At 42.0% G+C, this 13626-nt stretch overlaps 1 protein-coding gene across 1 annotated transcript in view; it reads right to left on the bottom strand.

Annotated features, from left to right (window-relative positions):
* GPR158 (G protein-coupled receptor 158) overlaps window positions 1–13626 on the bottom strand; it is a 192377-nt gene that overhangs the window by 6069 nt on the left and 172682 nt on the right. Inside the window, exons 8-9 of the mRNA XM_054991964.1 lie at window positions 4592–4730; window positions 1666–1771 (exon numbers count right to left, since the gene is read on the bottom strand). Coding sequence (XP_054847939.1) covers window positions 1666–1771; window positions 4592–4730 — 245 coding nt within the window. The remainder of the gene's footprint in view (window positions 1–1665; window positions 1772–4591; window positions 4731–13626) is intronic.

Raw genomic sequence — 13626 nt, 5'->3', positions numbered from 1 at the left:
TTTAGTTCTTGACGTTTTGCCAGCACCTGTGACTGGCATCTTCAGAGGTATAGCACCAAAAGACAGAGATCTCTCAGTGTGGAGAAGATGTTGGCAGATATATAGTAGACCGTGCAAGACGGATATGTGAACCACACTTTCTCAACAAGGAAACTAATCATCACTTAGTGATGCTAAGTGCACTTCAAGCAAATGGCTACTCCAGAAATGAACTCAGAAGAGCGATTAAACCGAGGATAAATCAAACAACTAAGGAAAAACAGTCTCCCACAGGAAAAGTGTTTTTGCCATATATCAAAGGAATCACTGATCAGATGGGAAAGCTTATGAAAAAGCACAACTTACAAACAGTATTCAGACCCACCAGAAAAATACAACAGAAGCTACGATCAGCAAAAGACAGTAGAGACCCCCTTACCTCTGCAGGAGTATACCGCATACCCTGCAGCTGTGGACAAGTTTACATCGGGACCACACAGCGTAGCATCCAGACAAGAATAAAAGAACATGAAAGACACTGCAGACTTGGGCATCCAGAAAAATCAGCAGTGGCTGAACATAGCCTAACTCAAACAGGACACAGTATCCTATTCCAGGACACTAAAATACTGGACAACACTTCCAACTACTTTGTCAGATTGCACAGGGAAGCCATTGAAATTCATAAGCATAAGCACAATTTCAACAGGAAAGAAGAGACTTTAGGAATGAATAGAGCATGGTTTCCAGTCCTGAAAAACACCAGGATAACAAAATACTCTACATTCTACAATAGCCCTGCAGAGAAGATTAGCATATCAAGCACCAATTCATATGCAAAAGAACCTCCTCAGGATACAGTGAAGCCTCCCTCCATTAGCATCCCACACCCTGGGAAATTCTTACAGGATGACTCAGCCCAAACCCACCTTCCTAAGTAGATATAAATGACCTGCCAACATCTTCTCCACACTGTGACACTGAGAGATCTCTGTCTTTTGGTGCTACACCTCTGAAGATGCCAGTCACAGTTGCTGGCGAAACGTCAGGAACTAAAATGCCAAGACCACGGCATACAGCCCGGAAAATCCACAACAACCATAGATAACTTTGTTTATCTATATACATAGATAAACATAGATACACAGATAACTTTGTAAACTGCTCTGAGTGGGCATTAAGTTGTCCTGAAGGGCGGTATATAAATCGAATGTTATTATTATAATTCTATGTCCTTCGAGTTTCTTAAAAACATGACACCACTTCCTTCACTGCTTCTTAATTGAACAAAGAACAACTTCTGCACAATTACATTGATGTATCTTAGGGTCAACATGCAAATTATGGGAGATCCGTGATCGGACTTTCTAATTAATTGATTTTTATTTTACTTGGAGGTAGGAGCAGCAATGCAGGGAGGGAGGACGTTTAATGCTTTCCACCTACGACCTTTCCTATTCCCCCTCTGGTGTTACCTCTATTCCCGCTGTGGGGCTCACAACAGCTGCGAGGACATAGGGAGAAGGGTTGGACATCTCCCTTGCCAGCACTGCTTCATAGTGCACCCCCAAGGTGGCTGCACTAAAGTAAAGATAAGAAATGCTGAGAGGACCAATTACATATCCCACGCGTAATGTGAAGTTTGCCACCAAAGTTTGACAGGAGAAAGGTGTAAAGGAATAATACCTTTGGGATCAGAAGTAAGCCAATAGTAACCGTCACAGTCAAATGTGTGTGTGCAAAGAACAGCATCAGTGTCCAATCAGACTGAAGTTTTGAGGCAAGACTAAACCTGAAAATAGAATTCACAAGGTTGGCAAATGCACCTTCCTCCACTTTCCTCCCCCACATTAAATGTCAAATTCTTAATATTCCTGACAACACTTAAAGAACAAAAATCCAAAGATAAAAATTTTGGTTTTGCATTACTTTCCTAATTGTTTCACACCCCCACAACACATATATTTACACACCCACTGGCAAATTGTGTGCATGTGGGAGTGCTAATATATACCTGCACATGCATCTCATTGTGTGTACAAAAGTTAGTCCAACAACTAAATAAATGAGGGACACTTGCTTGGCAGGAGAAGCTCTATGTATGTATCAGAAGATATACAGTTTGGGATCAGGTATTAGAAAGAGCCATGAACACACTTCTGAGATCCTTGGATAAAGATGTAGTTGGATGGATAGATAAAAAGGATACAGGGATGCCGCTGAAAATGGCAGCTCCATGGCGAGTTCTTCCTTTTGCCTCCACACATCTTGCCTACGCCTTGGCATATTAGGATGTGCATCTCTCCATCCCCCTTCCCTCTAGCTTAAAGCCTTTCATGACTTAGGACCCACATAGCTGAAGGACTGCCTCTCCCTGTATAGGTCCCCTTTCCAGCTCAGATTTGCGCATCAGCACCTGCTAGAGGTGCCTTCTTTTGGAGAGGTACATTTAACCTCTTCAAGATTCATGGCTTTCTTGGCAGTTCACCATGCCTTTGCAAAGTAACCTCTCTGGCAAAGTTCAGAAAACCTTGAAAAGTGGTTGTTGTTCAAAAAGCCTTTCGAACCTGACTGATTCTGCTGTTTGTATGGTTGCCCCCTGATTGTATGGTGACTATGAGGCTTTATTGATTCTTCTTGGGGCTGGACCTCTTGATTTTTATGAGGGTGGTTTGCAGAAGCTTGTGCATCTATATCGAAATCGAGTTTCTTTTGAATTGTTCAACTGGAGGAAGAGCCGCTAAAGTTGGAGGAAGGCTTCAAGGAGGATGTCTGGGTCCACTCCAGCATCATTAAATGTAATCACACTCTGGACAAAGTGATGCTGAAACTGCATATTATGTAAGATAAATATTGTTCATCAAAGATCATGTCTAAAAAGTCCGAAAAACAGCACAGAAAACACTACAATACATTGGTGTCAGCTCGATTCTCAGCTAAAATGGAGTGAACTAATCAGACTAAAAAGCTGGGGAAGTAACAATGGGCTAGGCAGCTATTTGGGGTACAAACTGACAGACTTGGTTTGTAAATGGAATAAAGCCAGGGTTGGTTCTGCTAACTTTAAATTGTTCTTCACTTCTGACATAATGACTATGTCAACAGGCCACTGTGAGAAAACCCCAACTGCATAAGTCTCCCATCTCCTATCTAGGTCATAAAGCCAATAGGCTGTTCGACCAGAAAAAGACAGCAATATGTAGAAAGGTAAACAGCAGAAATCCTGAAGAAGGGAGCACTGACTCGAAAGCTTACATCCTGAAAATCTTGTTGGTCTCTAGGTGCCACTGGACTCAAATCCTACTGTTGTACAGCAGACCAACATGGCAACTCACTTAAAACTATCGTCACAGAAGGCACCACATTCAGGCACATGGAGTGGAAACCTCACAAAATAAAAAGGAGTCTGAAGCAGGGAGCTCTGACTCTCAAAAGCTACTCTGGTTGTCTCTAAGGTGCCCCTGGACTGGAATTCGGCAGCACATATCCTTCCACCTTTTCTGGAAATCTTTCAAGAATGTCTTTGTCAGCTTCCGCCATGAGCGCTACTATGCTGGGTGCCAGCACACCTGATCTTGATTCTGGGAAGCCGTCGGGGACAGTGCAGGTTCTTGCTCTGTGGAACGAGGGGGGGTATACATCACCCTCGCTCCCTCTCAATCCACTCGCAGGCCTGCTCAACCTGACAGAGTCCTGGCTGCCTCCCCTTTCTTCCAGCCTTTCAAAGCCTCTACCCTCCTCGCCTCCTCTGGGCTTGCTCTTCCTCCTGTTCTTCATCTCTCTCACTCCTACTTCTTCTAGCATCTCACTCTCTCCAAACTCTACCACGCTCCTACACAACCCACCCTCTACTGTGGGTGAACTTCCCTTTTATCCCTTCATCTCTTCCCTGCTCCACCTGTCAGCAATGCCCCCCTCCTGCACTCTATCCACAGCCCTGGCCGACTCAGGCAATTGCACCTGGGCTTGCTCTGCTGGCTGACTGGGGCAGGTACACCTGTGCCTCCTTGGCTGGTTGCCAAGCTTTTCCTGCAGATTGCCTCAGGCAGCTTCATCTGGGATTGTTTTGCTCCTGGCTTCTCCTGGACCAGGCTACTGCCTTCTAGCTGGCCTGCAGGCTGGGGTGTGGCTCTGTGCTGCTTTGGCTGCCTCTTCTCCCTGTCTGGTAAGGCTGCTGGCTGACTGCCTTAGCTTCCTGCACCTTCTCCCTCAGATTTACTCTCCTCCTGGGGGTCCTCACTCTTCCTGCCTGGCCCCCTGCCTTCCCACCAGAGGGTGGGGCTAGCTGGCTTCAACCTGCCTCGCCTGACTCTCTGAGGCTTGGGGGCTTCTTTGCCCTCCTGTGGCGGGGATGCCTCCTTCCCCCCTTCTGTTGTTGGTCTGCTCTGATCCTGGGTGCCCGTTGGGGTGGCTGGGTGGCCGTCCCCCAACTGCCTCCCATCCCCTTATCCTGGTAAGTACGGGGGCTGAGCCTCAGACCTCGGACAGTCTTACTTTGCAGAATACATACTTTCATTGGGACTGTCCATAGTGCATCTTGGCCCAGTCAATCATTTTAACTGCACCATGAATGCAAGCAGTTAAGTCCTATGTACCACAACAGGCCACTTACCTAAGTGTATGGAATACAGCTGAGATAATTAGCTCATTGTGCACTGCAACAGCCAGATAACGGGGCTCGTGGAATGCTGAAGGAACTGTCCGCACTGCATAGCAGAGATAAACACCCCACAGGAGGAATAAAAACTCAGCTGCAAGAAGAACAAGAAACATTTGGAAATTAGCCTTTAAAAAAAGTAAAAAAGAAGAAGAAATGAAATTATCCATCGTGTCCTGTTTTTTCCAATGCATATACACTAATACAGGCAAATTCAACATTCATTATCAGTTTATGCACATATTCATAAGATCTCAAATACTAGAATCAAACATTGATCACATAGATTTTATTTCATTTCTTATATGAGCATCACAGTCTAGAGTCTTGCATGCATGTGGAATTTCCACTATGCCTTTCAGCATACATAATGGAATACATTTATGTTGCTTTCCTTTTGGGAAGCCCTTATGGTCAAGGGAAATCAGGCCATTTTCACACGTCTTACCGCCTCTGGTACATCGTGCAAAGCTCCCGCAAGGACAGCATCTTCCTGGCACGATTTCTCGGTTCTTGCGTGAAATTGTGCCAGGAAGACGCTGTCCGTGTGGGAACTCTGTGAGACATACCGGAGCAAGTAAGACGTGTGAAAATGGCCTAGGTTGAATATGTTCTTCTCACTATCTGTTAATCATGTGCTTCCCTTTTAAATTAGATTAGTATTAGACTATCATAATTGGCTAAGAGATGTGATACCTTTTATTTAACTCCCCTGTCCAGGTTTTTCAATTGTAAGTGTAATGCTATTACTATATTTGGATCAAGAGCAGGTAAGGTTTTTCACCCACCTGATGCATACATGATAGGCTCACAACATGAAAAGTGGGTTCCTAGAATGGCCTGGTGTCCTTGGGACATTCTGAGTTGCTACACTGCTTGCTGTGATGTTGTCTAATATGGGCAGAGAACATACCACCCACTGGCCACGTTAGAAGCTCAGGATATGTGAAATGGCCTCCTATAGAGGTCCCACTTCATATACTTGGACCTGGGTACTTGCAAAGTCATAAGTGAGACCTTTTTGCACATGCCTGCACAAATTATGGAATCCGTTCTGAATTTTGGAGTTTTGGAAGCGTAAAATAGCTTCCTTTTGCTCTCTACCAAAACTTTGTGGAATGGAAGCACGAGCTCCTCTTTTTCCTAGGCAGGACAAATGCAAAATTATATCATGTGATGCTTCCCATGAGCATTAAGATATAATTATGTAATTCTTCATCTGCAGTTCAACTACCAACCCAATGAGCATTGAGCAAATGAAAACTCTGTGCTCCTTTTCAAGGGCAGGGGAAGCACAACATACAGCTAGGGTTGGTAACCTCCATTGTTCCAGAGGAGTTAGCCATGTTAGTCTGTAGTTGCAAAATAGTAAACAGTCCAGTAGCACCTTTAAGACTAACCAACTTTATTGTAGCATAAGCTTTCGAGAACTACAGTTCTCGCTGTAGTTCTCGAAAGCTTATGCTACAATAAAGTTGGTTAGTCTTAAAGGTGCTACTAGACTCTTTTACTATTTAACCTCCATTGTGGAGGCCAGAGTTCTCCTGGAATTACAACTGATCTCCAAACTACATTGTCCTTCTGGAGTCAATGGCAGCTTCAGAGGGTGGACTCTCAAATTCCTGTGCCTCCCCAAACTCTGCCCTCCCCAGGAATTTCTAAGCCAGGGCTGGCAACCCAGGAATTCAATATCTGAAGGGAGGTCTCTAAAACATGATGTTATCTTGTATAGATATGTTGTAAAACATTGTCCATTTTAGATCAGGTCTCTTTTTAATATAGCTGGTACCAAATGTGTAAAAAAAACGCCAGTCTCGTGAAGGTTTATGGCTTCAACAAGATTACTGTGAAATTTTTAGCTAAAGAGTTAATACAAGAAAGGAAAATCAAAAGTCTGAATTTGCAGCTGCTGTTTTTAATCACATCGTTTCTACATCATTTAATAAATTGTGTCAAATTACTAATGTTTAATTTCAGCAGTGTTTCATCCCTGTATTTGGAATTATGCTTGTTTTCAAATGTCTGTAATCCATAGCCTATTGCATTGTTTATTGAATGTAGCAGCTTATAATCATATGCATTTACACTGTGTAATCCATCTTGAGTTTCAGTGAATAAGACAAACTATAAATAACATTATTATTAATAATAATAATGATAGGATACTATTGTCTCACTCCAAAAGCATCAAGACACTGACCTACGATATGTTTTATGCTATATTAGGAATGTATTCACACTTTCATAAAAGTGTTGGGGTGAGGAGGAGTTTAAAAAAGCAAAAATCTGCACCATTTAGCCGTCAGAACTGGTTCTGTTGAAAGAGCTACAGATGCATCTATTTGTATGAACCAATTTTATTTACCTTCTAAACTAAAATACAAAAAAAATGATGGGAGCATTTTTGTGAATGTGTATAAGCAGACATTGAGCACTGTGGCACAGCAGAAATGAACAACTAGCCCCTCTGCATATCTACTCAGAAGTTTAATTTGAACTTACTTCTTAGCAAACAGGAGCACCGCCTAATGAGGTTATTCTGGTAGGCACTTGGGTAGGCAGGCAACAGCCAGTTTCACTGCACTGATTTCAGAGGTTAGTGTCTAATTTTAAAAATTGATTTTTTCTAGCTATCTTTTGTTATAAATTTGTTGACTTTAAAAGCACAGTTTTTCTAGAACTGGCAAGATACAAGCCCTTGTTAGGTAAGCTAGCTGGTGACCTAAATGTGTAGCATTTGACAGCTTCAATCTGGAAATCCCCAAAGAATTCTTTAACCAGTGGCCCGATCTTCTGAAGCACTGCAACAACAAACAAACATGTAGCACAAGGCCTGCCCTACTGGCCCACCTCCACAGCGTGCACATTGTTAGCTGACCCCAACCAACCCAGGATGCTGAACTAGAACACCATTTATTAATGCCACCGTGAAACGCAAACAGCTGCAGGTGCACAAAATTATTGTGTGCCACAGAAATTGACAGTGAGGATGACTCAGCTAGCAAATGACAAGGTTATGGTCCATCCTGAAACCGTTTTTGCTCAGCTGTGCAGTCAGAAGAACCATGAATGCAAACCTAGTCATTTGATGTAACTTGAATTTATAGCGAGTGGCCAGCCTATGACAAAAGAATAGGAAAGGTTCTTAATGCTTGTAGCTTCAGGAAATGGCTCTGGCTGAGTGTCCACCGCAGCTTGGAGGAAGTGACACCCCTCCCCCTCCCAGCCAGCTGGAGGGATGGAGCCGATGAGAGTTCAGATTCTGCAAGTGACAGAAAGAGAAGAGCTGACTCTGTGGTGCGTTGGCAGAAACACTTTGGGATCTCTTTTTGTAGGCTCTTTCTTAGAGGATCCAATATGGAGTAGTAGATCTGCTGCCTTGGATGAGTGCCTTTTCCCCTCCACCTGTGCTCTATTTGCACACTGGTAAGTACATCAAATACTGCAAAAGCAAGATAAGTCTCCAGTGCTCTTTCCTCCAAAGGAAGTCAACCCAGGTAAATGTTGCCCTGGAACGTCTTACTGTTTGGGGAATTGTGGCACACATAGCAGTATTATAAGGGAATGCAAATGGTAGTCTTTGCTGCCATGTCCTTGTATTCATCAGTTTGGTACAGTATCAAAGAGAATATAGGTGTGCTCTATTGATATTTCCCACTCTTCCATTCTATTAATAGATTCCTGCTTCAATGAGAAAAAAGTACTTCTTCTACTTATGGACTTCTCTTCAAATAATTAGACACTTTGCTGTTTGAAAATCTTACTGCATCATTTCCCCTCATTAAATTGGATCGTTCATACCCCAGCTTACCTCACCTTAAAGTATGCAATCAAATCTGACTTTAAATGTGTTTAGGGGATAGGGAGAATTTAATCAATTTGTTGGAGAATGGAAGAACTGCCTCTTTGGATTTCTTATATAAATGAAATTTCAGTTGCTATTCCTATACAATGCCTTAAGTCTAAAAAAGAAAAAAAACCTGATATGTAGAAACAGAGATAGGATACTGGATGCATCTAAGCTTTAACTTCTGTAATAATTTGCCCAAATTCCACCCAAATTTGCTTCTCTACTACTTCAATCTCTCTCTCTCTCTAGGGCAGGAGTACTCACGCCGCAGCTTGTAGAGAGCTTCATTCAAAGTTGCCATCAACCAAAAAAGCCACATTTACTTCCACCCCTAGGCCTGACCCTCAAGGAGGCTCTCAGTTAAGCTGTTCCTCCAGCAGCAGCTGTTTCAAAAAGGGAAGCACCTACCAACCACAAACCCCTCCAGGCAAGGGCCTGACCTGTTTTCCTGAGATGGCAAGTATCATATTGGGTAACAGTACCCAGAAGCGCTGCAGGTGGCATGTTAAAGAGAGACATGTGGCCAGGGGCACAGACTTTTCCATTTCCTGGGGGGAGGGTTGGGGCTAGACATGGGCACGAACCAGAAAAAAACCAAACCATGTGGTTCGTGGTTCATCAAATTTCACAAACCACAAACTTTCACGAACCTGCCCTGGCTTGCGAACCAGTTCATTTGGTTCATGAAGACATCACATCCAGGGGGCAGAAAACCATCACTTCCAGGCCAGCAGAAGGTCACTTCTGGGTCAGCAGAAGGTCTACAGGAAGTCCATCCCCTGTTGCCTAGGAAACTGATTGATTGGCACCAGGCTGTCTGCAGTGACGAACCAAAAAACAAAACAAACGAGCCAGCCTAAAAGTTTGTGGCGGTTCATCAGAAATGGGATCTGATGAACCGTGGTTCGCGAACCATGAACCGGCCTGGTTCGTGCTTAATTTTGGTTCGTATTTCAGTTTGTGCCCATCTCTAGTTGGGGCTGGGCTGGAGGCATTGCTATGCCAGGTCCTTAAAAAAAACTGGGGCCCAGTGACATCACAGGGAGAAGCCAATGACATCACAGGGAGGGGCTTCAATTGCCACCATCTATGGAGGTGGGACCATGGGGAATTTAGGGAGGGGCTCCCCACAAATTTAGGGGGACCTGAGCACCTATGGGGACTCCCCCTAACAACGCCCCTGCGCTGGGAAAACCTAGGAAAAGGTAGGAATTGGCTAGTGGTTATAGTGCTATCTCAGTGATCTCCTTCTGGATCCTGTTTTTGAAACTCACTTTTAGGATAGTCACTTTAAGATCTACAAATATATATACCATGTATATAGGGCAAACTAATGGTCACAAATTTGACACTAAGAAAGGCAACACTGAAAAGCCTGCAGGCTTCTTGGCCAACTCTTTAGAGTGCAGACATTTTAAAAAGAATGCTTAACAGGTTTGCTAGGGCCATTAGTTATCTTTAAAAAGGATCTGGTTCTGCATCCACTTCAGCAAACAAAGAAAATTACAGGCTTGACGAAGACACACAATATCTATCTACCGAAAGAATCCCCAATCCTATAACAATACATTCCTGTAGTTTGAAAGTGCTATTCAACTGCTTTTTTCCCTTCAGTTTCTTCTCTAAGCATTGGCTAATTTGAAACGGAAACTTTGAAACTGTACCATACCATTTTAGGTACCAGAAAAATGCAGAGCATGAACAAGTACAGAGTGCACATTCCTTGCCCATGTTCTCTCCAGGCAAAAGGAAATTTTAAAAAGGCCTCTGATATGCATCCCCCCCTCCATCTTGTTCATGCAGATGGGGTTTCTCATTGCTTCAGAGAAACAGCTCTCAGTTTTAGTAATTGTCCTTTTCTGCAATAGATACCACCTCTCCATTTAAAAACGGAATGGAAATTGAAAGAGGAGCTTAAGAGTGGCCGAAGCAGCCCCTCACACACACATTACCAGTAAAAAACTAACTGTTCTCCCACAGCCAGCAAAAAAGAAGAAAGAAAATCTTCCTTGCATGTTTCATATCTCTGAAAATCTTTTTTTCAGAAAAAGTTATCTAGCTAATGAGATCTGTACCATTCCTTTTTCAATTGTATTATTTATTTATTTATTTATTACATTACGTTTCTTGACCGCCCTCCCCGTCAGATGGGCTCAGGGCAGTGTAACAACCAACAATTTACAACATACAATTTAAAACAATAAAACATCATGAATAAACAATTAAAACATTTAAAACATTTAAAACATTTAAAACATTTAAAACATTTTTCCGTATACAATAAAATTTCTCAGTGGCAGATATAAATATTAAAATTCACTATTTTAAGTGCAGGGCCTGTGTCTTACAAAATGCCCTGCATCAGACTTTGTGAGCTACTGCATGGGTGGTTGACGTTCTTCAATGGTAGGGTCGACAAGAGGACAGCCTAGCCCCCACCAAATGCCTGGCGGAACGTCTTGCAGGCCTGGCAGAAAGATAACAAATCCCGCTGGGCCCTAGTCTCCTCAGACAGAGAGTTCCACCAGGTCGGAGCCAGGGCTGGAAGGCTGTGGCTCTGGTAGAGGCCGGACAGACCTCCCTGGGGCCAGGGATCATCAGCAGATGCTTATTAGCTGATCGAAGCAACCTCCGGGGAACATACGGGGAGAGGCGGTCCTGAAGGTATGCTGGGCCCAGTCCGCATAGGGAACTGGGCCAAACCAAGACCCCCATCCTTCTTCACAGTTCTGTGTATATCAAAACTGGAATCTGTATTCTCTAAGCTCCTCCCTAGTTTAACGTAAATAAATGTTTAAAAAGTGTAATTTAGTTTATTTTCTTATTTTGCTGTAAGCTCTCCCAAAATCTACCGATTAGCCGAATGAAAGAACGAAAGAACAAATGAAAGAAAGAGAGAAAGAAAGAAAAAGAAAAGAAATAAAATTTTAAAAGGGAGAAAAATCAAAGGATTTGCAAATATGTAAATGAAGGGACAAAGTTCATCCTATGACTAATAAATCTTTAGATTTATGATCATTATAAAAATTTGCAAGCAGCCCTTGATGCTATGATACTGCATGCCTATATGATGGAAAAGGAAAAAAATTCCAAAGTCGACATTTTGAAGATGGTATTTGCAGTAGGAAATAATGAACATTCATCTAAAATCCTGCAAAGCTAAATGCAAGGAAGATTAAAAGTATATATCTTCTAGCTAAGCCTAACATTAAAATTATTTAATTAGTAATAACAAACATATCATTCTACTTGAAAAACAATTTATTATCCAAAATACCAATTACACAGCTTAAATATATCATGTAGAATTATGCCCAGGGGGGAATCAGGTTCATATAATTAACTCCAGACTAACACTGCAATTTGCATAGAAAATCTGCAGATGTTACCAAAATTTGCTACATTTTTAATGTGGGTGTTGGACTGCAATTCTGATTAGAACATGAGAACGTGGGCAGTTTAAGATAATTGTTACCTTGATGAAAATCAAAAGCAGCAGTTACATTTTTAATATCAGTGGAGGGAGGGGGAATCTTTTGCATGTTGTTATAGCTGCAGCATTGAGTAATATATCCCATTTATTTAGCAGTCCTCTCAAAATACATATCGATCAGCTCCCAAAGAGTGTGTGTTTATTAATCCAATGGAATTTTCCTTTCTAGTTCTTTGATCCTGCCTGTTGCCAACAAAATAGTCCAGCTTTCTATGCTATCATGGTTTTTTTCCCCCAGAGGAGTTAGCCGTGTTAGTCTGTAGTAGCAAAATAGTAAAGAGTCCAGTAGCACCTTTAAGACTAACCAACTTTATTGTAGCATAAGCTTTCGAGAGCCACAGCTCTATTCGTAAAATGCATTAGATGAAGAGAGCTGTGGCTCTCAAAAGCTTATGCTACAATAAAGTTGGTTAGTCTTAAAGGTGCTACTGGACTCTTTACTATGTTTTTTTTAAGCCATTATTTCTCCATTTATATCTCCATTTTCCTCCAATGGGAACCCAAACCAGATGGTTTGGTTTTATTGGTTCTATACATATGGCAATAAGTTGTACTATTATACCTGTATATTAGTGATTTTATTTTATTTATATTCAAAGTTTCAGTATACATATGTAGAACCATATGACATTTTTAATCTAATTTATGCATTTCTAATTAAACTTTATACCGGTGTTTTTAATTCACATTTTAAAGTATTTTTAACAATAGTATTTTTTTCTGTTGTTTCAGCCTCCTTGGTTACCCTTGGTTTGCAGGGTTGTCTTTCTCTCCTTTTTGTTGTCCTTCTGAGCCAAACCAGTTTACATCATTCTCCTCTCCACCACTTTATCCTCACCAAAACCCTGGCCGTTTTCACACTGCTCACCTTCCCTTGCAACGACCCGGAACATCGCGCAAAAAATGCGGAAGATCGCGTTTTCTCACGCAAGATTTGTGCGATCTCGTGCAAATCTTGCGCGAGAAAATGCGATCTTCCGCGGTTTTTGCGCGATGTTCCGGGTCGTTGCAAGGGAAGGTGAGCAGTTTGAAAATGGCCCCTGTGAGGTAGGTTAGTCTGAGAGTGTGTAACTGGCCCAAAGTTGCCCAGCAAGCTCCCATGGCAGGGCAGGGATTCAAACCTGGCTCTCCCATATCCTACTCTCATACTCTAACCACTACACCACACAGATTACTTTATCTATAGGATGAAATATCCAATAAACAATGTAATAAGATTAGAATTACAAAAATCTGAAACAAAGCATAACATATTAGACACAATATATTAAAAATGTAGAAAATGGTATTACATTATAGAAAACAATGCAGTAAGAACAACAATACATACAGCAAACAGATAATACATACTGTACACCATAGTATAGTCCACAGTACTGTTCTTTTAGAAAATTCCAGAAATTATTGGTATGATGCCAGAGAGAGGATAGAGTTTGGGGGGAGAGCTCAGTAGGAATGTGATGTCACTCAAGGGCTTCTGTTTTTATTTTATTTTTATTTTATTAGCTTTATATCTTGCCCTTCCCACAAACGGGCTCAGGGCAGCTAACAGCATCAGTAAACAACAATAAATACAAGTTGAAAAACATAAAATTATAAAAGCAAATCCCAAACACTGTAATCCAAAATCCAGTTTCAGGCATCATC

This window comes from Eublepharis macularius, chromosome 11, assembly GCF_028583425.1.
Source record: "Eublepharis macularius isolate TG4126 chromosome 11, MPM_Emac_v1.0, whole genome shotgun sequence".
In the NCBI taxonomy this organism is placed as follows: Eukaryota; Metazoa; Chordata; class Lepidosauria; order Squamata; family Eublepharidae; genus Eublepharis; species Eublepharis macularius.
This window is presented reverse-complemented; position numbering and strand designations above follow the sequence as displayed.